Genomic DNA, 25,335 nt, shown 5'->3' on the forward strand with positions numbered 1-25,335 from the left:
AGTATATACATCAAAGGGAGTAAATCAGCTACAAAAAAAAGAGGGCCACTTGACCACAGAACAAATTAAAATGGTGAATAAAAAGAAAATGACGAGAGACAGGATTCAGTGCACAGGGCCAGGAGGACACAGAAGTGTCCAGAATCCAGGCAGGAAGTTGCTGTCTGAGTCCATGACTCAGGTTCCAGTGGAGCAGGTACTGGTATGATAGACAGGCTGGTAGGGCAGGAGGACCAGCTCTCCTTGGTCTGAAAGCCCAGCCTCTGCCACTGAGCCCATCCAGTTCTTCCTGTCACACTAGTTTTTTAACATCTTTATTGGAGTATAATTGCTTTACAATGCTGTGTTAGTTTCTGCTGTATAAAAAACTGAATCAGCTATATGTATACATATATCCCCATATCCCCTCCCTCTTGCATCTCCCTCCCACCCTCCCTATCCCACCTCTCTAGGTGGTCACAAAGTACCAAGCTGATCTCCCTGTGCCATGCAGCTGCTTCCCACTAGCTATCTATTTTACATTTGGTAATGTATATATGTCAGTGCTACTCTCTCACTTCGTCCCAGCTTACCCTTCCCCCTCCCTGTGTCCTCAAGTCCATTCTCTACATCTGTGCCTTTACTCCTGTCGTATCCCTAGGTTCATCAAAACCATTTTTTTTACATTCCATATATGTGTTAGCATACGGTATTTATTTTTCTCTTTCTGACTTCACTCTGTATGACAGACTCTAGGTCCATCCACTTCAGTACAAATAACTCAGTTTCATTTCTTTTTATGGCTGAGTAACATTCCATTGTATATATGTGCCACATCTTCTTTATCCATTCATCTGTCGATGACACTTAGGTTGCTTCCACGTCCTGGGTATTGTAAATAGTGCTGCAATGAACATTGTGATACACGTCTCTTTTAGAATTATGGTTTTCTCAGGGTATATGCCCAGTAGTGGGATTGCTGGATCATATGGTTATTCTATTTTTAGTTTTTTAAGGAACCTCCATACTGTTCTCCATAGTGGCTGTATCAAGTTTACAGTCCCACCAACAAGCAAGAGGGCTCCCTCTTCTCCACACCCAATCCAGCATTTACTGTTTGTAGATTTTTTGATGATGGCCATTCTGACTGATGTGAGGTGATACCTCATTGTGGTTTTGATTTGCATTTCTCTAATGATTAGTGATGTTGAGCATCCTTTCATGTGTTTGTTGGCAATCTGTATATCTTCTTTGGAGAAATGTCTATTTAGGTCTTCTACTCATTTTTGGATTGGGTTGTTTCCTTTTTTGATATTGAGCTACATGAGCTGCTTGTAAATTTTGGAGATTAATCCTTTATCAGTTGCTTCATTTGCAAATATTTTCTCCCATTCTGAGGGTTGTCTTTTGACTTGTTTATGGATTCCTTTGCTGTGCAAAAGCTTTTAAGTTTCATTAGGTCCCATTTGTTTATTTTTGTTTTTTATTCACATTTCTCTAGGAGGTGGGTCAAAAAGAATCTTGCTGTGGTTTATGTCATAAAGTGTTCTGCCTATGTTTTCCTCAAAGAGTTTTATAGTGTCTGGCCTTACATTGAAGTTTTTAATCCATTTAGAGTTTATTTCTGTGTATGGTGTTAGGAAGTGTTCTAATTTCATTCTTTTACATGTAGCTGTCCAGTTTTCCCAGCACCACTTATTGAAGAGGCTGTCTTTTCTCCATTGTATATTCTTGCCTCCTTTTTCAAAGATAAGTTGGCCATATATGTGTGGGCTTATCTCTGAGCTTTCTATTCCTGTTCCATTGATCTATATTTCTGTTTTTGTGCCAATACCATACTGTCTTGATTACTGTAGCTTTGTGCTATAGTCTGAAGTCAGGGAACCTGATTCCTCTAGCTCCTTTTTCCTTTCTCAAGATTGCTTTGGCTATTCAGGGTCTTTTGTGTTTCCACACAAATTGTAAAATTTTTTGTTCTAGTTCTGTGAAAAATGACATTGGTAGTTTGATAGGGACTGCGTTGAGTCTGTAGATTGCTTTGGTAGTATAGTCATTTTCACAATATTGATTCTTCCAATCCAAGAACATGGTCTATCTCTCCATCTGATTGTGTCATCTTTGATTGCTTTCATCAATGTCTTATAGTTTTCTGCATACAGTTCTTTTGTCTCCTTAGGTAGGTTTATTCCTAGGTATTTTATTCTTTTTGTTGCAGTTGTAAATGGGGGTGTTTCCATAATTTCTCTTTCAGATTTTTCATCATTAGTGTATAGGAATGCAAGAGATTTCTGTGCATTAATTTTGTATCCTGCTACTTCACCAAATTCATTGATTAGCTCTAGTAGTTTTCTGGTAGCATCTTTAGGATTCTCTATGTGTAGTATCATGTCATCTGCAAACAGTGACAGCTTTACTTCTTCTTTTCCGATTTGGATTCCTTTATTTCTTTTTCTTTGATTGCTGTGGCTAAAACTTCTGAAACTATGTTGAATAATAGTAGTGAGAGTGGGCAACCTTGTCTTTTTCCTGATCTTAGAGGAAATGGTTTCAGTTTTTCACTATTGAGAATGATGTTGGCTGTGGGTTTGTCATATATGGCCTTTATTACGTTGAGGTAGGTTCCCTCTATGCCCACTTTCTGGAGAGTTTTTATCATAAATTGGTGTTGAATTTTTCGAAAGCTTTTTCTGCATCTATTGAGATGCAGAAAGGTAGGTTGTTTGAGATTTTTCTTGTTTCTTGAGGTATGATTGTATTGCTATAAACTTCCCTCTTAGAACTGCTTTTGCTGCATCCCATAGGTTTTGGGTCATCATGTTTTCATTGTCATTTGTTTCTAGGTATTTTTTTGATTTCCTCTTTGATTCTTCAGTGATCTCTTGGTTATTTAGTAGCATATTGTTTAGCCTCCATGTGTTTGTATTTTTTACAATTTTTTTTTTACTGTAATTGATATCTAGTCTCATAGCATTGTGGTCGGAAAAGATACTTGATATGATTTCAATTTTCTTAAATTTACTGAGTTTTGATTTGCGACCCGAGGTATGATCTGTCCTGGAGAATGTTCCATGTGCACTTGAGAAGAAAGTGTATTCTGTTGTTTCTGGATGGAATGTCCTATAAATATCAATTAAGTCTATCTGGTCTAATATGTCATTTAAAGCTTGTGTTTCCTTATTTATTTCATTTTGGATGATCTGTCCATTGGTGAAAGTGGGGTGTTAAAGTCCGCTACTATTATTGTTTTACTGTTGATTTCCCCTTTTATGGCTGTTAGCATTTGCCTTATGTGTTGAGGTGCTCCTATGTTGGGTGCATAAATATTTACGATTGTTATATCTTTTTCTTGGATTGATTCCTTGATCATTATGTAGTGTCCTTCTTTGTCTCTTGTAATAGTCTTTATTTTAAAGTCTATTTTGTCTGATATGAGTATTGCTATTCCAGCTTTCTTTTGATTTCCATTTGCATGGAACATCTTTTTCCATCCCCTAACTTTCAGTCTATATGTGTCCCTAGGTCTGAAGTGAGTCTCTTGTAGGCAGAATATATACGGGTTTTGTTTTTGTATCCATTGAGCCAGTCTGTGTCTTTTGGTTGGAGCATTTAATCCATTTACTTTTAAGGTAATTATCGACATGTATGTTCCTATTACCATTTTCTTAATTGTTTTGCATGTGTTTTTTGTAAGTCTTTTCCTTCTCTTGTGTTTCCTGCCTAGAGAAATTCCTTTAGCATTTGTTGTAAAGCTGGTTTGGTGGTGCTGAATTCTCTTAACTTTTGCTTGTCTGCAAAGTTTTTAATTTCTTCATCAAATCTGAATGAGATCCTTGCTGGGTAGAGTAATCTTGGTTGTAGGTTTTTCCTTATCATCACTTTAAACATGTCTTGTCTTTCCCTTCTGGCTTGCAGAGTTTCTGCTGAAAGATCAGCTATTAACCTTATGGGGATTCCCTTGTATGTTTTTTGTTGCTTTTCCCTTGCTGCTTTTAATGTTTTTTCTTTGTATTTAATTTTTGACAGTTTGATTAATATGTGTCTTGGCATGTTTTTCCTTTGATTTATCCTGTATGGGACTCTGTGCTTCCTGGACTTGATTGACTATTTCCTTTCCCATGTTATGGAAGTTTTCAACTATAATCTCTTCAAATATTTTCTCAGACCCTTTCTTTTTCTCTTCTTCTTCTGGGACCCCTATAATTCAAATGTTGATGTGTTTAATGTTGTCCCAGAGTTCTCTGAGACTCTCCTGAGTTCTTTTCATTCTTTTTTCTTTATTCTGCTCCGCGGCAGTTATTTCCACTATTCTATCTTCCAGGTCACTTATCTGTTCTTCTGCCTCAGTTATTCTGTTATTGATTCCTTCTAGAGTATTTTTAATTTCATTTATTGTGTTGTTCATCATTGTTTGTTTGCTCTTTAGTTCTTCTAGGTCCTTATTGAATGTTTCTTCTGTTTTCTCCATTCTATTTCTGAGATTTTGGATCATCTTTACTATCATTACTCTGAATTCTTTATCAGGTAGACTGCCTACTTCCTCTTCATTTCTTTGGTCTGGTGGGGTTTTACCTTGCTCCTTCATCTGCTGCATATTTCTCTGTCTTCTCATTTTGTTTAACTTATGATGTTTGTGGTCTCCTTTTCACAGGCTGCAGGTTCGTAGTTCCCATTATTTTTGGTGTCTGCCCCAGTGGGTGAGGTTGGTTCAGTGGCTGTGTAGGCTCCCTGGTGGAGGGGACTGGTGCCTGTGTTCTGCTGGGTGAGGCTGGATCTTGTCCTTCTGGTGGGCAGGGCCGTGTCTAATGGTGTTTTTTGGGGTGTCTGTGAACTTATTATGACTTTAGACAGCCTCTCTGCTAATGAGTGGGGTTGTGTTCCTGTCTTGCTAGTTGTTTGGCATGGGGCATCCAGCACTGGAGCTTGCTGGCTGTTGTATGGAGCTGGGTCTTAGTGTTGAGATGGAGATCTCTGAGAGCTCTTACTGATTGATGTTATGTGGAGCCTGGAGGTCTCTGGTGGTCCAGTGTCCTGGACTTGGCTCTCCCACCTCGGAGGCTCAGGCCTAACACCTGGCCAGAGCACCAAGACCCTGCCAGCCGCATGGCTCAGAAGAAAAGGAAGGAAAAAAAACAACAGAAAAAAATGAACAGATAGAACCCCAAATCAAATGGTAAAAGCAAAACTGTACAGACAAAATCACAAAAAGAAACACACACACACACTGATAAAAAGAAAACAAACAAAAACAAACAACAACAAAAACGAACAGACAGAACCCTTGGACAAATGGTAAAAGCAAACCTAAACTGACAATAATCACAGAAAGTAACATATATACACACACTCACAAAAAGAGAAAAAAGGAAAAAAATTTTTTTAAAATAAAAAGGAAGAGAGTAACCAAACCCACCAATGATAACAAGCACTAAAAACTAAGATAAACCTAAACCCAAAAACAAATCAGACGCAGAAAGCAAACCCCATGTCTACAGTTGCTCCGAAGTCCACCGCCTCAATTTTGGGAACATTCATTGTCTATTCCTGTATTCCAAACATGCAGGGTTTATCATGTTGATTGTGGGGATTTACTCCACTGCTTCTGAGGCTGCACAGAGAAATTTCCCTTTCTCTTCTTTGTTTGTACAGCTCCTGGGGTTCAGCTTTGGTTTTGGCCCCACCTCTGTGTGTAAGCCCCTCTCAAGCATCTGTTCCCCGCCCAGACAGGAGGGGGTTAAAGCAGCAGCTGATTAGGGCTTTCTTGCTCACTCAGGCCAGGGAGAGGGAGGGGTACAGTAGTCATAATTGGAATGCGGGCCAAGCATGTGGTGGGAGAGGCCAGTGTGACATTGCAACAGCCTCAGGTGTGCTGTGTGTTCTCCCAGGGAAGTTTCCCTGGATCATGGGACCCTGGCAGTGGCATGCTACAAAGCCTCCCAGGGAGGGTGTGAGTAGTGACCTGCCCTTGCATGTAGGATTCTTGGTGACAGCAGCGGCAGCGTTAGCGGTACATGCCCATCTCTGGGGTCCAAGCTGACAGTCGTGGCTCATGCCCATCTCTGGAGCTCGCTTAGGCAGTGCTCTGCTGTCTCTGGGCACACGGAGCAGGAATCCCCTCTCCTTGCGCACCCCGAAACAATGGTCTCTTGCCTCTTAGGCAGGTTCAGACTCTTTCCCAGACTCCCTCCCGGCTAGCTATGGGGCACTAGCCCCCTTCAGGCTGACTTCACGCAGCCAACCCCAGTCCTCTCCCTGGCATCTGACCTCCAAAGCCTGAGCCTGAGCTCGCAGCCCCCACCCACCTCGGCGGGTGAGCAGACAAGCCTCTCAGGCTGCTAAGTGCTGGTTGGCACTGATCCTCTGTGCAGGAATCTCTCCGCTTTGCCCTCCGCACCCCTGTTGCTGCACTCCTTCGTGGCTCTGAAGCTTCCCCCCTGGTCACCCCCTGTCCCCGACAGTGAAGGGGCTTCCTAGTGTGTGGAAACTTTTCCTCCTTCACATCTCCCTCCCAGAGGTGCAGGTCCCGTCCCTATTCTTTTGTCTCTGTTTTTTCTTTTTTCTTTTGCCCTACCCAGGTACGTGGGGATTTTCTTGCCTTTTGGGAGGTCTGAGGTCTTCTGCCAGCGTTCAGTAGGTGTTCTGTAGTCATTGTTCCACATGTAGAGGTATTTTTGATGTATTTGTGGGGAGGAAGGTGATCTCCACGTCTTACTCCTCCACTATCTTGAAGGTCCCTGCACTTGTTTGTTGATGGGTTATCATGGCAGTGGGAAGCACAGAAAAAGTTAATTATCAGCACAGACTAAAATGGATCAATTTGGACTTTGGTTTAAAATTAATTAAAATTCTGTTTCTAGTGTTAAAAAAAGAAAAAGAAAACTGAATTTTTTTTCAGAATTATTATTATTTTTAACATCTTTATTGGAGTATAATTGCTTTACAATGGTGTGTTAGTTTCTGCTTTATAACAGTGAATCAGTTACACATATACATATGTTCCCATATCTCTTCCCTCTTGCGTCTCCCTCCCTCCCACCCTCCCTATCCCACTGCTCTAGGTGGTCACAAACCACCTAGCTGATCTCCCTGTGCTATGCAGCTGCTTCCCACTAGCTATCTGTTTTACGTTTGGTAGTGTATATATGTCCATTTATCTATTAGTTCTATCTACCTAGTTGTTTCCCAATTATATATATATTTTTTAATTAGCTAGCAGGTAGGTAGTAGAGCACATGCTGGGACATACACAGGGTATTATGGCCTAAACTGCAAACTCGTTAAAATATGCATACACATATATATATATACGTGCGCGCGCACACACACACACACACACACACACACACACACACACATTAGGTTGGCCAGAAAGTTCATTTGGGTTTTTCATAACATGTTACAGAAAAACCCGAACGAACTTTTTGGCCAACCCAATATATGTATTTTATATGTAAGAATAGGAAAATAACTGCCAGAATTTTGTAGTGACTTAAGGGTAAATTTTGTTAACCAGTCTCAGAGGCCATGAATTTGTGGGTGACATTATCTAATGGGTTTTTAAAGGAAAGTAGTAAGTATAGGAGCCCAGCACTATACCTCGAGGTTGGCAGCAGTGAAGATTACTGTGCCCTTTATTTCAGTGAAACTGGCTAAGGCAGTTTATTGGACTAAAGGGATTCTTGATCTAATGTGACACTTCTTTCTTTTTTGATTGTTGGTATATTTGTCAGTATACATTTATTTAAGCACCTATCTAACCCTGAGGAAGAAAATACTTTCATTTTTATGAAGAGTAACCATAGCAGCCATGTTTTTGCTGTTGTCATTACTTTTAGGCCACAGTACATTCATGACATGGATAAGATAAATGGCCTTTATACAACTTTCCACTAAAATTATGTGGCCAGTAAGACAGAATTGTGAATGTAATCTGTTTCTTATTTCCCATTGTGACACATACTCTAATGTAGAATAATTTCTCACCCTACTTTCCAGAAGGAAAGAAGCAGAAAAAATTGTCATTTATTTATTGGATAAATATTGATTGAACATTCACTGTGTGTCAGAACTGTTTTAGACACTGGGTGTATAGTGGAGAGCTAAATAACATGGTCTCTGCCTTCATGGAGTCATAGAGTAGAAGCTGCAACTGAAATGCACTAATAATAATGCTTTTTATGTTGACACCTACATTTGCATATTGCAGTGATTTTCAACCCTGGCTACATAAACAAATCACACACCTAACCTTGTAAAGAGTCAGAGGTCCGACTTTTAACTTTGGAGATTCAGATTTCAGTATGTTTGGACTAAAGCCTGTGCACAGGGATATTTTTTAAAACTCCACAGATGATTCTTATGTATAGCTGGTATCGAAAAATCCTAGTGTATCAACTTGTAGTTCTTATACTACGTATATTGTCCCATTTGACCTCTGGATAGCAACCATTCTGTTAAGTAGAGTAGGTATTACTAGCCTGTTACCACAGTTTTATAAATTAAGAAACTAAAAGCTACAAGATCATGTACCTCATAAATAGCTGAGATAGATGCAGAAACCAGGTCCTGTGACTCTTCAGAGAGAAGTCTATTCTTTTATTAATTAAAACAATTACAGAAAAGTCAATTGGTTTTTTTTGTGTGTGTTAAGGGTGAAGAAAAAGATGCATTACTACACTTTTTTGAAATTGTGACTGATTCTCTCTTCTGGCTATTGGGAGGACATGTTCAACTCATCCAGAATGGTAAGAAAAAAGATTTTTTAATTGATAGTCATTGTAGAGTCACCTGCTAACAGTTTGTTTTTTTTCTAAAAATAAATACCCCATTAACTACAGATAACCACAGTTAAATGAAACCACACTGAAATAACCCCACACACAAAAAGTAAAAGCACATTTGGATGTTCCAGCTTTAAATAGACAACATCAACAATGTGGATGTTACATTAAGTGGAAAATTGCTAAAATATAACTTTCTCCTTAGTTTTTTCTATTTAGCAAATCTAAGATAAGGATTAATGATCTTAACAGTTTAGTCTAGGGAAAATCTTTTTTTTTTTTCCCCCAAAGATTACAGTTATATTTTAGACTTAGTATGATAGACATCCCTATGTACAGAGTATAGATATAATTTAACTCACAGCCTAACTATTGATGTAAGAGTAAGCTTTTATATAGTGATATTTTACTAAACTTGAAAGTTACTATATAGGATTTCTGTACTTACACTGAGCAATACAAATACATGTTAGTTTTATATTATGTTTCCTTAAGACTAAGAAAGTAAACTAATAATAATCATGACAACATTCTTACCTTCTTGAAAGATTTAATCTAAGAGAAATGTAATTATATAGGAATAATATAAGAACATTGATATTTTTTAGAACGTTAAAATTGAACTGAATATTAATATTTTATTTTTTACTCTCAGAATTATGTCTGTGCATAATTTAAAGAGTCGGATAGTTCCGTAAGAATTGTTTAAAAAATACACACAATCCCTGGCCCTCACACCTCACTCCAGTTCCCGTTTTCTAAAGGCAACTACTTTCGATTAGTATAACTAATACTTTTGGTAGTTATATCCACATAGAGCTAAGTAACATGCTTGAATACTTCTTTTAAAAATAAGCATTATCTATTCATTTCCCATTATAGAACAAATATTAGTATAAACTTCCCAACTTAAAGAACTATTTTATCAAAAATATAAAGTACTTAGCCACACTATAGTGAGATATTAAAGACCTAGTTAATGAGAGACAGAGAGCGAATACTTGAAAAATTTTTAAATACGCCATATTCCTTTTCAAAAATTATAACAAAAGTGACAGTACTCCTCAGATCAATCTGTAGATTTAAAACACCAATAAAGTAGGTATTAAAACTAAGGTAAACAATTGGATACAAAATTAGGATGTCCAGTAACCTTTTCTCTCAAAAGAACCACCTCCTTGGAGAAATGGCTGACTATATATAGGTATGAGGTAGAAAATATGCAAGATAAGCCAGAAGTATCTTGAATAACTAGATAGGAAGGAAGCAATCAAAGTCTGTTAGGATTCTGTGAAAAGGACTCAGGAGCCAACATAAGGAGGCTTCTACTAGCTAAAAATGTGAAATTTGAACAGTAATAAGGGTAATAACTACAGTGGATTAAAACTCGTCAAATATAGTGAGATTATTAACTTTAATCTTTTATTATGGAAAGTAGAATAGTATAATGAACCCCTATGTACTCATCACTGAGCCTCAACAGTTATCAACATTTTGCTAATCTTTTTTTTATATATTCCCATACCATTATTAATAAAAGTTACCATTAGAGTCTGCTAGGGGACCAGTTCATTTTGAAAACTGTTAAATGGAGAGTTTGGCATTTATACTGCCTTTTCTTACATATTGATGAGGAGAAACTTTTCTTTATAAACATATCCCAACTAATAAGTGAAAAGGGTATGATAGAATAGTGCTGTTTTGCAACCTTTAGTGAATTATCCATCACTGTCAACACCTCAAAAGGAGAGACAACCAGATAATAAGTGCCTCATCATAACCTCACATATGACATGGATATGCCAGAAATTCAAACATGAATCATTTTGATCCTGGAGCTCCAACTACCAATTTTCAGAAGGTCAGAGAAACATTAAATTATACCCCAGGAATGCAGTTAGCAAAGCTAGACTGTGGGAAACTCATAGGACAATTGACATAGTTTCGTCAATAAATAAATTGCAAGGGGGAAGAAAGGTAAAGTAGAAACCCATAGGTTAAAAGAAATTTGAAAGATAACCAGTTCCAATGTGTGACTCTTAATTGGATCTTGATTCAAATAAACTTTTAAAAACTCACACAAAGGGCTTCCCTGGTGGCGCAGTGGTTGAGAGTCTGCCTGCCAATGCAGGGGACATGGGTTCGTGCCCCCGTCCGGGAAGATCCCACATACCGTGGAGCGGCTGGGCCCGTGAGCCATGGCCGCTGAGCCTGCGTGTCCGGAGCCTGTGGTCCGCAACGGGAGAGGCCACAACAGTGAGAGGCCCGCATACGGCAAAAAAAAAAAAAAATTCACACAAAAAGTGGAAATGGGAGGACTGACTGGATATTTGATAAAATCAGGAATCATGACTATTTAGGTTAGATAATGGCTATGTTTTATTTTTTAATAATTCATATGTTTGGGGAATATGTATTGAAATACTTGTGGATAAAATGATTTGATGTCTTAGATTTGCTTTCAAATAAAATGAGAGGCAGGAAGTAGATGGGATAGGTGAAACAAGATTGTTGGTGAGTTGATCACTGTTAAAGTTGAGTGACTGGTACATGCAGGGTCATTATACTGTTCTCTCTTACATATGTTTGAAACTTTAATTGTAAAAAGTTTAATTAAAGAAAGAAATGGGCAGAAGTATCAGTTTTAGTTTGGGGGACCAAATAGTTATCTGACTGCACTTGAAAAGCATAATAGAGGCTCCAAAAATAAGTTATATAATAATATAAGACAAATAGTATAAAAAATAAAGTAGAATAACTTTAATAAATTATCATAATTTTTCCAATATAGAAAAAAGGTATATACACACTAGATACTATATGATTTCAGTGAATTCAAACTTAATTAAAGAGTTGTTAATGAAACATCTTTAAGTAGACAAAAATGGAAAAATACACTTATCCCAGCTACAGAGGAGAATTTTTTTGCTATTAAAGAATAGAAAATTAGAAGCCATAAAAATATTTAATAGTAGTGGTATTGTGCTTTGAAGTTGTTAAACATTAAAAAAGAATGGTATCTGGTGAGATATTGAAATACTGTATTATATAAATAGAAATGAAGAACAGTAGTTAGTATGTGAAAGAAATCAAATACGTTCCCTCAGGAAACTGAAAGAGGAAAAGAGGAAAGTTGTTTTGTAGAAGCTAGGGTAGTGTTCACAGAGCTGCCTTGCCAACATACCTGATCCCACTTTAATTAAAATTCTGAGGGGCTTCCCTGGTGGTGCAGTGGTTAAGAATCCACCTGCCAATGCAGGGGACACGGGTTCAAGCCCTGTTCTGGGAATATCCCACGTGCCACGGAGCAACTAAACCTGTGTGCCACAACTACTGAGCCTGTGCTCTACAGCCCGTGCGCCACAACTACTGAAGCCTGCACACCTAGAGCCCATGCTCCACAACAAGAGAAGCCACTGCAATGAGAAGCCTGAACACCGCAATGAAGAGTAGCCCCCGCTCACCGCAACTAGAGAAAGCCCGTGCACAGCAACAAAGACCCAACACAGCCAAAAATAAATAAATTTATTTTTTAAAAAAATTCTGATCAGTTAGTGAAGAAAGGACTATAAACTGACATTTACTGGGAACCTACACTGTTCTAGGACATTTTACAGTAGTCTGTGAAAGAGCTGTTATTTTTAGTTTTATACAGGCAGAAATAGATGTTCTGAGAGGTTAAGCGACCTGCGTAAGCATCCAGTGCCAAGTCTTCATAACTGGCTGCTCAGAACCTAAAAATTATAAACCAATACAAACAAATACTCTTCTGGGTAATTAATGATTTATTATTATTTAAGATAAGATATTAGCAAACATGATAAATATGATACATTATATAACAATTAAATTTTTAAGGACATGAGCCACTGATTACGGTCATCTGTACCATTGCTATTCCTTCACATTCTCTTTTTTTCACAGAAAATTTGGTTTTTTTCACTGAACTCACTGCTAGAAAAGGAGATTCAGTTTTAGGATTTTATATTTTACTTTTAATTTAAGGGGAGATAACAGTAGATTCTTAGCTTAGTATTTCTTTATTTTTCTTTTAATTTATTTTTGGCTGCATTGGGTCTTCATGCTTTCTCTAATTGCAGCTAGCGGGGGCTACTACTCTTCGTTGCAGTGCACGGGCTTCTCATTGCGGTGGCTTTCTTGTTGCGGAGCACGGGCTCTAGGTGCATAGGCTTCAGTATTTGTGGCACACGAGCTCAGTAGTTGTGGCTCGTGGGCTCTAGAGTGCAGGCTCAGTAGTTGTGGCTCATGGGCTTAGTTGCTCTGTGGCATGTGGGATCTTCCCAGACCAGTGATGGAACCTGTGTCCCTTACATTGGCAGGCACATTCTTAACCACTGCGCCACCAGGGAAGTCCCATCTTAGCTTAGTATTTCTTTATTTGTAACTGTCCATAAAAATGGGATAGCTATCTATTATAGTTATTGAAACTATTCTAGAAAATCTTTACTGCAAAGTATATAAAGGCAGGAAGTTTAACAGAAATGATTATGCTTTGGCTTGGTTTTGAAAGGGCAAGTAAATACTAATTGTATCATCATAGAATCTTAATCTTATTTTCTCTTCCTTTAGTACTGCGAAGTGATCATTTCTTGCACTTACTACAAACTGACAATGTTCAGGTAGGATCTACGGTCATGACCATGCTACAGAACATACTACAGATCAACAGGTAACTTGGCCTTACAAAATATGTAGAATTTTTTTATTTGTGATCAGAAGCATTACCAATTTTATTCCAATTTTCCTAAAATCTTCGATTGCTTATGACTTGTACGTGGCATTTAAAAAGCTCTATTATTACCATTGTATTTCGGAAAAAAATGGATGTAAAATACTGTAAAAGATTGGAAATTTGTTATCAAATTTGTATCTTATCTTAGAGCTTAAGAAGATTTTAATCCAAATCGCAGGCTTAGAGAAGAAAAATTACTGTGATATCTGAAGGAAGATATTGGGATCACAATAAAAAATATTTAATCATATATTTATTTAGCAAACTGCAAGCTTAGTATTTGCCAGGTGCTATAGAAGGGCATAAAAGAAGTAATAGGCAATTTTCCCAGGTTAAAATAGAAAGGCAGGGCTTCCCTGGTGGCGCAGTGGTTGAGAGTCCGCCTGCCGATGCAGGGGACGCGGGTTCGTGCCCCAGTCTGGGAAGATCCCACGTGCCGCGGAGTGGCTGGGCCCGTGAGCCATGGCCGCTGAGCCTGTGCGTCCAGAGCCTGTGCTCCGCAACGGGAGAGGCCACAGCAGTGAGAGGCCCGCGTACCGCAAAAAAAAAAAAAAAAAAAAAAAAAAAAAAAAAAAAAAAAAAATAGAAAGGCAGAGTAAACACTGTTGAAATCATTGATTCTTTCAGTTCAATATGGATTTGTTAAGCATCTACTATACGTGCCAAGTATTTGTCTGTCATTGGGTTTACAAAATTGATTAAGATATGAACCTTGTCTTCAAATAGCTTACAGTATAGTGGAAGAGACTAACACATAAGGACAATTATATTACAGTGTAATAAGTTACCATGTTTAAGGGTACACAAGTATTAGAGGAGCTCCTAAACCAAACTGAGGGGGGGCTACTTCCTGGAGAAGGTTAACACCTGAGATGAAACTTTACGGATAAGAAATTAGCCAGGGAGGAAGAAGAGAAAACAGTATTTCTAGGCAGAGGTAACAATATAAGCAAGTGCACACAGGTAAGAAACAACATGCAGAGGGTGAAAAGTAGGCTAGAGTTTATAAGACAGGATACCGTAGAAGAGAGAGCTACACAAAGAGAGAACCCTAGAGATCTGCAGAGTCCCCTACAAGTTTTCAGTAGAGTACTGATCAGCACATGCGTTTGAGGAAACTATCCAATGTCGTGGAAAACAGTAATCCAGAAGGATTAAAAGGAGCAGTACCAGAAACACAGAGCCAAGAATACTGACTGATTCCAGCAGCCAAACTGGAAAACTACATGAAAAATGGAGCACTGAGAGTACTCAGGATGGTTTCATCCTAGTAGTAAGGGATAATAGCACTAGACTGAGCACCATTCTGGATCATCCCAACAAAATGAAAGCAAGATCTGAAAGGATCAAATTGTTTCCAAGCAACTTAACCACATCTGGTTATTGAAACTGCCTACATCTTAAAATTTTCTTTATTTGTAAAGTAATACAAAGGCAGGAAGTTTAGCAGAAATGGTCATACTTTGATTTGGCTTTAAAAGGATGAGAAAATCAAACTTGTGCCATGATAGAATCTCTGCTTTGCTCTTTTTTTTCCCCCTCTTCCTTTAGTAATACAAAGTAATCATTTCTGCAAACTGATGATGTTCAGATAGGATCTACAATCATAACTATGTATAAAATTCTAGGAAATGTAAATTAATTTATAGTGACAGAAAGCAGATCAGTGGTTGCCTGAGTATAAGGTGCCAGGGAAGGTAAGAAGGGAGGGACTACAGTGAAGCAAAAGGAAGCTTTGATGGGTGATGGGTATGTTCATTATCTTGATTGTGATGGGGAAATGTCAGAACTTACCAAATTGTACATTTAAATGTGTGCAGTTTGTTGTATATCAATTATACTTTAATGAAGCTGGTCAAAATAAAAAATCATCAGGTCTTCATGAGCATTTTGATACGGAGTAAAATAAAGGATGCATTCAGGTATGACACCAAGTTTTCTATAATGGATAATAGACAGTGGTATAGCCAAAACAAATTCAATATTGGTTATGTCCAACATAGGTAGATATTTTCAGCAGACAGAGAAATAAGAGTCCATGCAAAGACTTGTACACAAATGTTTATAGCAGCTTTATCTGTAACACCCAAAGACAAGACAACTTAAATGTCCACTGACAAGTGAATGTGACTTCTGGAAGAGATCTGGACTAGAACTGTGGACTTATGAGTTAGCCTAAAACCGATAGTTAAAAACATGAGAGAATATGAGCTCAGTGGAAAATATGAATAGACTGAGAAAAGAAATGGGCTGAAAATAGAATCCTGGGGAGTAACCTTTAAGGGGTATATTGGGGAAGGGGAGCCCACAAAGAAGACTGAGAAAGAATGGTCAAAAATCTGTAAGTAGAGGATGGAAGAGGATCAGAAGAACATTTTATCACAGAAACTGAATGGTAGAGAATATCAGGCATAACCTTTACGGTTACTTTTTCTAGTGGATAAAAGTCATTTATATTGTTGTTGAGTAAGAATCTCTTTGCATTGTTCTCAGATAATAATCATTGCCATTATTTGCTTTCTACAAGCCAACATCTACTTTTACAGAATTGCAAAATATCCTAATCAGTAGTAAATGGATAATCAAAGGTACACACCCCTAGAAAATCACATATTCCTTGGTGGGGTGAGTAAAAGAACACCCAGTAATCCCTTTTGACTATTTCGACGTTTCAGGTAATTTTTCATGACATCAGTAATGCAACATGAGGTTGTTAGTGTAATAGAGGAATACTAAAAGAAAAAGTTCCTTCTATATTAAGTACATGATAATTGAATTCCTATAACATGTTTACATCAATTGATCTTTACATCAATTAATAATTACTCTTCAACTCCTATACTGCCTTTCCTCAAAGACAAACAAAAAATTTCCCTCACCTCCAAAATCAAACATATATGTGAATAAAAAGTCTTCGTACATCATTAAGCAGTGAACCATGTACTTAATGTCCTGTGATCTTCCTCTTATTATTGCCTTGAAGCTTTTGAACCATCTATTTACCATTTTGCACATTTATCTTTCCTCCAGTATTTGATTGCAAGTTTCTTTGTCAACTTTGTATTCCTTACTTTACCTAGCATGGTGCCTTACAGTAAGAATTCAATTAATTGATTTAATGTGATGTATTTTTGGAACTAAGCTATCTGCTTAAACTATTGGTTATCTTCATGGATCAGGCCATAGGCATTAACTTGCTGCACCTGTAATGTTTAATTTTTTGAGATACTTATGTGTCGTTTAGTAACGGTACTTTTTTTTTTATTTTGTTCTATTAGTGGTGATTTACTCAGAATAGAAGTGAAAACCCTGCATTCAATTTTAGATGAAGTTGTTTTCAAACTTTTATCAACTCCTAGTCCAGTCATAAGAAGTACTGCTACAAGGCTCCTACTGTTGATGGCTAAATCCCATCAGGAAATTTTGATTTTACTGAGACTAAGTGCCTGCTACAAAGGTAGTACATATATTCTTTCTGTTCTTGAAAGTCTCAAAAAGAACATTTTTATTGATGGTTTATGGAAAACAAAATACCTGTGTTTTTAAAAAGTCAATAATTGAAATGTGCAGATAAACTCTGTCACAGCAGATAACAGTTCAGGGAAAAAACCTTTATGTAATCCAGCCATCTTCATGTCTCAACAGGTGGCATATGATACCTTATTGACAAGGTTACAATGAATATTTGCTCCCTCTCTGACAAAAAGGCTGTGTATTGATTATACCATATAGTGTAGTAAAATAATGACCAAAAAAGATCAGTGATCTTACCTAACTTTACTGAGAAAATAGAGCTGTGCTTCAGAGATTGACAGCCCTTTTGATCTTTACATCAATTAATAATTACTCTTCAACTCCTATACTGCCTTTCCTCAAAGACAAACAAAAAATTTCCCTCACCTCCAAAATCAAACATATATGTGAATAAAAAGTCAGAAAACTTGAGAAGGAAAGGACTCAGTGTTTTACCATTACCATAGAATAATCTTTCATTTAATTGAGCATTTACTATGTGTCAGATGACTATTCCTCATACTTTATGTGTATTAAAATATTTAATCTTCATAACAATCCTGTGAGATGTTTACTCTTATCCTCATTATATAGCAGTGGAAACAGAGGCATGGAAAAAATGTAGGTGTTTACCCAGAATTACTCAGGTAGTTTTTTTTTTTTTTCAACTGTTAATCAAAGTTATATGTTAGCTTTGTTTTATTTCTTTGCTAGCCAGAGCCATGAATCCATTACAATATATTTTCTTATTTGGTATGGTCAAGAAGTAGGTTTCTAATTGATTAAATATACTTACTAATACAGGGTTATATTATATATAAAATTTCAAGAATTAGAATATAATGTGATGCATTTAATACCAAAACTATTACAATGGCCTTTAATCATTCTTGATGATTTGGAAGGCACTTTAGTGACTTATCTTGCATGAGTCATTACTGTGAACATTGTAATTATTTTATGTATTATAGAAATAGGGAGAGAAGTGCCAGTAATAAAACTGTCTAGATGATATTGTGCCAGATACACATTTTTTTATTTCTGTAATTAGATTTCCTCTATAGAAATGTGAATGTCCAACAGTTCATTCTAAAGGAATTTTATCTTAAGCTGTCTCCCTTTCTTTTCTCAACAGTAGAACTTATTCAGTTTCCTCAAGATATTTTACAATTATTAATACTGCTGAGAACTTGAGTCTTGAAGAAAGTATGACATGGAAAGACCTATCTAGTGGCTTCCCCATTTGTACACTCCAAGGCCATTTTCCCTTGCTGATGTATCTTGTGTACATACATTATAATACATCATTCCTCCATACGCTGGAAATAGTACTTACTTTGTAACTTATATTACTACTCAGTTTTAATTTGGGATGAAAGTGCAGTATTTTAATATTATAGCACTTCTCCTATAATAAATGCTCAGGAACCTATTGATTTACCCCAAATTACATACATTACTGTATATTTTTATGTAATAATAACTCCATATAATTAGTAGTAACTAATAACCTGCTTAAGTGCTTCCACAGGATAGGCATTTACTCAGTATGTATTCATTATCTTTTTTTAAATGTTTTTGTTTAAGGTATTTATGTTCAAAAAAAAAAACCACAACTATATGTCTCTACCCTTTGACTTATCGCAGTGATTCCATTCTCCCTTTTTTTTTTTAATTAAAGAGGTTGACTAGACAGATTTTGCATCAGATCTCACGAGTAAGCACATAAGAACTCCAGGACAGTGGAAAATCCTAAAGACCTCAATCTAGAAGTTTTTGAGAAAAGGAAAAAGAAAAATCATGTGATTAATCTTGTTATTGTTTTCATTTGTTTCTAAACTAGACTTTTTAACCTCAAATTAATTCTGATTAGATAGCAAAATCATATTTTATTATTAATAGTTGTGCCTTTGTTATTGCATTTCAGGACTCAGAAGTCTACTAAATAAACAAGAGCCTGGGACAGAGTTTAGTCAAGAACTTAGACAGCTCATTGGTCTTTTAAGCCCTAAGGTCTATCAGGAAGTAGAAGAGCAGGTATTAAATTATAAAAATAATTTGCATGATATTTACTAACATTTCAGTAAACATTTTAGTTTCAAAATATTGGATAGTGGTAGTCTCTTGAATCTTTTATTTGCTCTCTCTCCCCCTTCCTTTACTTATTTTCCCCTAACATCCAGAGCAGCCATAGTTTGATGGGAGAAGGAGTTGTTTATGGTCTAAATTTTTAACCCCAGAGCCTTTTTTTTTTTAAACCTATACAAAGAGTCCCTCATACCCTTGAATCTTTGAATAAATGAAGCCAGGCATAGGAAGTGAAGCAAAGAAGTTAAAACATTAAATAAGCAAAACTATGAAATCCTTGTAATGGGAATGGAAGTGAGATTAATCAGGGAGAATTTGAAGCTATCTAGACTGTATCTTGAATACATTCTAGATAATGCCTAACTGAGCTTCCTTTGGGAGATCAGGTTTAATATTCTTAGGCCTTCCCTGTCCTGGGCCTATGCAGATGTCGCCTCCTGCTCAGCTTATTAAAAATGGAGATTAATACTTGCCCAGGCCTGATATTTTAAGAAGTAAACTTCTAAAAAAGACTTTCCTAGAGATGTCTCTAAATTAATTCTGGCCTTTAATTTCAGAAACTGCATCAAGCAGCTTGCTTGATTCAAGCTTATTGGAAGGGTTTCCAGACTAGAAAGAGATTAAAGAAGCTTCCATCTGCTGTGATTACTTTGCAGAGGAGTTTCAGGTAAAAAATTTGGGTGAGAGGAATTATGATCTGAGAGGGCTAGATGTATCTTATTAGAGTATAGCTGAATGAAAACTTATAGTTTGGGGTGTTTTTTTTTTTCTTTTTCAATATTCTAATCCGTTTCTTTCATTCTTGCTTCATACATTTCTGAGTACCAGCACTTCATTAACTAGATGTACTTCCAAAAGCAAAAGACATAATGTAAGACAGGAATGTGATGTAACAAATACACAATCCTGTTCACTTAATGAGACTTTGTTGTGGGCCAGGCCTATAGAGGGAGCCAGTAATGGTCAATTATCTCATCAAACCCTTAAAACTAAAAGTTGCCATAATTGTTCATATGTAATTTTGGTAAAAATGTGTATGAGTACAAAAAGGTTTAAGTATGTTAACCTGATTTTCCTCAGTAAATATGGCATGGATACATATGGTCATTGAGATATGACATAGTTTGTCATTTGTTGCTATTTCAAGTAAACTAAAAATGAAATACTGAAGACATGGCCCAGTTTTTATATGACTAATCCATCCAGATTCTTAGAGGTGACAAAAAGAACACACACACACCACACACAAATGAGTTAGCTCTTAGGTCATTGTTGATAAATTAGAGCCATCTCAGAGGTGATTTCATGTAACCTAATTTAAAGCTAAATTTTAGTTCACTAAAGTGTAACTTGCATATTCCAGAAGTCAATGTTTTTTTTAAGAAAACTGAAACTATTCTTTTAATAACTGCAGCTGTGTTTCTCAGTTACAAATGTGTTTTAAAATAGTGAACTAAAATTTAGCTTTAAGTTAGGCTGCATGAGAAATCACCTCTGAGATGGCTCCACTTTATCATAAATGACCTTAGGAGCTAAGTCATTTGTGTCTGTGTGTTTTCTTTCCATTGCCTCTAAGAATCTGGATGGGTTAGTGGAAGGTATTGAAGCCACTCTGGCTGTGTCCCTTAGTGGACATGCTTTTCATTGATAAAAGTTTCCTTCAGAGAAGACTTAAAAGATAAGTTATTAATATCATTGGGCATGAGTTTTGTTGGTAGCCAAAAAATCGTTAATTTTTTAAGCATGCTTCAAGTGCCTAATATATGCCAGAGGCTGTGCTAGGTATTGGGAGAGTTAAACAGACTTGAGTTTGTATCCCTCCTCAGCAACTTGTGAACTGAATGATCTTGGACAAGTTGCCCCACCTCTCTCGCCTCAAATTTCCCATCTATAAGATGGGGATAATTGTCTGTGTACCTCACAAGATTAAAATAATAGAAAGGTTTTTTTAGCATGTTACTGGGCACTTAGAGGAAAATGCATATGGCACATTTTTTGCCCTTGAAGATTTACAAATCTAGTTAGACAGGCAGATCTGTTAAGTAAATAGTACTCATGAGAAGCAAGTATAATCCATTCCAGCATTGCTCAGAGTTTGTCTATCCTACTAGCTATTTCTTTAAAAATATTTAAAAAGTTATTTCTTTGGTTAAATAAGTTTGGGAGATGATGAATATTTTGAGAGTCACACTGTATATTCTTCTATTCAAGAGTCTGAGATGTTCTTGGTATAGCCTTACCTTTGTAGTGAACTCAGAGTAGTTATCCCTTATGGATCTTCCTGCTACCATTCTCAGCTATGTATCTTACATTTAAAGGTGCCCCTATGCCATAGATTCAGACCTTTAATGTTTAGTCTTACAGTAGTTGCCAAATTTGCCAGTTTACTTTTCTTTGCAATATTAAAATCTTTACTTAAAAGCATCCTAGGATTAAAGATTTTGTCCACTTAGAGGGGTATCTGTGGAATCTAATTAAGATTCCACTATTTTAAAATAGAAATTCCATTGCTTTATGAAACAACACCAGACCAGTTATAAATATATCCATTATAAGACATCAGCCATGAAGCCAAAATTATTTAAATCTCACATTATAATGAGTTTTTAGTTTTTTAATCTCCAGTTTGCTCCAGGCTTCAGCACCTTTCCTCTTCTATTAGTTGCAGCAAGTTTATGCAAATTTCTTTTACTTCCTTTGTAGCTGGGCTTTCTGCCAAGGTTATTTCTGTCTCTTTGTGGTCAGGTTATTATCTCAGAGTAGTTTCCCTCCCATGTTTTTTGGGGGGAGGGACTGCCCACCACTCACAGTTATGGACCTAGATTCATCAGAGCTTCGGATTCAACAAGAGGTACTCTTTTATAGTCACACCCTTGCTAAAGCACTTTCTTGGGGGTTTCTTCTTTATTTAATCACTTTTCATGGTCAGAAACTTTGTTTTCTGTTAAGTACCCTTTTCCTCAGCAAGGTTTATTGAAGCAGCTAACAGCTGCCTCACAAGCAGGAAAGCTCACAATTTACCTTCCTCTATCATGGTGCTGATACTTAGGTATTTTAATTTTATTTGTTTGACTTTGTAGGGGAAGAAAACAGTTTTTACCTCTATACATTTTAGGTTCGTTGGTTGGGGCCCTGAAAATTATACTGACAAAAACAAAAACAGATTAACAAGAGAAAAACAGTTTCTTAACATGTGTAGCACAAGTCACATGGAAGAAACCTGACATGATGCATAACTCAAAGGGGTGGTTAGAATTTGGTCTTATATAGCTCTCGCCCTCTGAGATGGCCCACACTCTGTGGAGTGTGTTTCTCCCAGGGCCGTTCTCGCCTTTTGAGACAGACCACATTTTGTCTATGGAACATGTATTTCTCTAAATAAATCCACTTCTTACCTTAAAAAAAAAAAAAATTGGGGCCTATATAGATGTTAACAAAGAATAATTTATAGAGAAGTGACAGGTGAAAAGAAAAGGATTTTAGGCTTCTGAGGGCAACAAACTGTGGGAAGGTAAGTATATTGGGGAAGGTAAATATATTGGGGAACTTATGGAAGATATGGGTTATTTGTGCAGTTCCATCTCTATGGCCATAAAACTTCCTTGGGAGGGGAAATTTATGGCAGTCCTCATTTCTCAGCTGTTTCTGCTTTTAGCCAGTTAAGGGATCCTCTGGGAAGGCTTCTTTCTGTGTTTCCTGATTCTCATTTGCCTCCAGCTCAAAACGATCTTTATGCCAGAGTGGCATATTCCACTACCCTTCAACTTCCCCCTTGAAACCGAGCTTAAGGGCATAACTCTATCTCTTCTTTGTCTGCCTTAGGGACAGTGATTGCTTCTTTGAAATTTTTATTTTTTCATAGTTTATAGAATTCCGTCCAGTGAATGAACCAGTATTTATTTATATAACTCACTATTGTAGGACATATGGTTTGTTTTCAACTTGTTACTGTTGTGATGCTATGGAGAACATCCTTTAACATAAGTCTTTACATACGTATTAGATTTTTCCTTATGAAAATAATTAGAAATGGAATTAATTGGTTAACATTTTTAAGGCTTTTGATACATATTTTAAGTATTTCTTCAGAAATATTTTGATGCATGTATCCAAAATATTTCTTCAGAAAGGTTGTAGAGCAGCACATGAAAACTTATTTCATCATACTCTAACTACACTAGGAATTATCTTTGAAATTTTTTTTGCTGTCTGTATTTATATGATTACTAGTGAGGTTAAGCCATTTTTCATAAATACTTCTTGAGTGGACATATAATTATGAAAATTGTGTGTACTTAATGTTTCCATCACAGATCTAAGCGAACAAAGATGTTACTGAAGCTAAGTAGACAGAAGGAAGAAGAGGACTGCAGATTACAACTGCAACTTCAAAGGCAGAGAGCCATGAGACTTTCCCGAGAATTACGGCTGAGTATGCTTGAAATAGTTCATCCAGGTGTGTGGCAGTATCAATTTTATAAGTGTAATTAAGACTGATTAGGATATCTTTTAATAAACCAAATTTCCTAGCTACCTGATGATTTATTTTTTTAAATGGGGACCTTTTCCCTGTTGCTCCTTTTTCAGATAAATCTTATTAAATCTCTTGAGTCAAAAAAAGTAACTGTTTTTTTTTGATTAAGGCCTATTAGTTTATGATGAGCAATCTCTCCAGTAATTTTTCTTTTCTTTCAGATAAATTAGTGAAACAAAATTTTATGCTTAAAGATATCTGTCTTTGACATAAAGAAAGAACCCCCTTGAACTTAAGTAAGGTGTTAGAATATTGCTACATTCTGCCCTCAGAACTCAGTACAAACCTTGTGACACCTCTTGCCACTTTCGACACACTAAGCTGAAATTAATATTAAAGTGTAGTCTGGGAGATCTGAGTCATTTCAAGATTCCTTTTTAGTTCTACTCCTTCCCCCTTCTACTACTCATTCCCAGTATCCTTCACTAGCCTCATATTTCTCTTTCTTTCCCTTAAATTCAGATGTTTCCCAGGGTTCCATCCTTACCCCATTATTTTCATGTTGCTCTTCCTGAGGTATCCCATCCATAACTGCAGCTTCAACTACCAACTGAGTGCTTAGCACTCTGGAATCTTGTCTGCATCCTCACCCTCTCTCCTAAGCTCTAGACCAGCCCTGCCCAGTAGAACTTTCTACAAAATGAAGTGTTCTATATCTTCACAGTACCAATGGCTAGAGGTAGCTGTTGACTTGAAATGTGGCTAGTGCACTTGAGGATCTAAAATTTTATTTTACTTTCTTTAAATTTATGTAACCAGTTGTGGCTAGTGCCTACTACATTGGACAACACAGCCCTGTAGCCAGCTGCCTATTGGTTAGCTTTACTTAGATATCCACAAGCATCCTCAAAACTAGTCATTATCTTCCCTCACTGATTTCCTCTTCCTGTATTCCTCATCTCTCAGGTAATTGCACCAACAGTCTACTCAGTGTCCCATCTATGAGACATCCTAGAATTTTTTCCCTCCCTCCACATCTAGTTCACCACTAAATCCTATCAATTTTTGGTACTGTCTCTCAAATATATCCCTTTTTATTTTTACCTTCCACCTTATTCTGTCACTTAGCTACTGTGAACCCTAGACTGTATGCTGACTAACTCCCAGAAAGTAAAAAGAAAGTCATCTGTAGAACTAACTGAGTGACTAAAGAGAAATTTAGAACCACGCAGAGTAGGTAACATATATACACAATGTGCTTTTCCCTTTTCGTAGTACTGAATGACTTTCTAACTATTTACTTGTGATTCTTTTTTCTAAATGTTCTTGCTATTGGATTTTTAGCCCTTTTCTCATTCCTCTGAGACAAAAAAAATGATATGAGTCTTTTCCAAAGAAGATGCATAATCTGAGAAAGCTTTTGGAGCGTTTTGTTTCTAAAATCTTATAACCATTGTAAAATAATAGAATTGGGAAAATCAATATTGAAAAAAATAAAAGGACTGCAAGATTGTTGGTACTTTCATTGTCCTGATTCTAGAACTTGAGAAAGCATAGAAGTGAGTATGTTGTAATAGTGTTTGTTATCTTTTTAGGTCAGGTGGAAAAACATAATCGGGAAATAGAAGAGAAATCAGCATTGATTATCCAGAAACATTGGAGAGGGTACAGGGAAAGGAAGAATTTTCGCCAACAGAGGCCATCTCTTGTGGAGTATAAAGCAGCTGTCACACTTCAAAGAGCAGTGAGTC

The 25,335-nt window shown here is 36.7% G+C and overlaps 2 protein-coding genes across 9 annotated transcripts in view; one reads left to right on the top strand and one right to left on the bottom strand.

Moving 5' to 3' along the window:
* The window catches only part of SLC15A2 (solute carrier family 15 member 2), a 779,020-nt gene that overhangs the window by 102,988 nt on the left and 650,697 nt on the right, over positions 1-25,335 (bottom strand). Inside the window, exon 2 of the mRNA XM_049710148.1 lies at positions 14,047-14,111. The gene's annotated coding sequence lies outside the window, so the exon portion shown is untranslated. The remainder of the gene's footprint in view (positions 1-14,046; positions 14,112-25,335) is intronic.
* The window catches only part of IQCB1 (IQ motif containing B1), a 48,340-nt gene that overhangs the window by 9,672 nt on the left and 13,333 nt on the right, over positions 1-25,335 (top strand). For 7 of the 8 annotated variants that reach the window (XM_004278549.3, XM_033403343.2, XM_049710150.1 and 4 more), the window contains 7 exons: positions 8,627-8,720; positions 13,347-13,446; positions 16,788-16,966; positions 18,950-19,059; positions 19,668-19,777; positions 23,424-23,566; positions 25,180-25,328. In XM_004278549.3, coding sequence (XP_004278597.1) covers positions 8,627-8,720; positions 13,347-13,446; positions 16,788-16,966; positions 18,950-19,059; positions 19,668-19,777; positions 23,424-23,566; positions 25,180-25,328 — 885 coding nt within the window. The remainder of the gene's footprint in view (positions 1-8,626; positions 8,721-13,346; positions 13,447-16,787; positions 16,967-18,949; positions 19,060-19,667; positions 19,778-23,423; positions 23,567-25,179; positions 25,329-25,335) is intronic. The other variant, XM_033403344.2, reaches the window with a different exon arrangement.

This window comes from Orcinus orca, chromosome 5 (assembly GCF_937001465.1).
Source record: "Orcinus orca chromosome 5, mOrcOrc1.1, whole genome shotgun sequence".
Lineage (NCBI taxonomy): Eukaryota > Metazoa > Chordata > Mammalia > Artiodactyla > Delphinidae > Orcinus > Orcinus orca.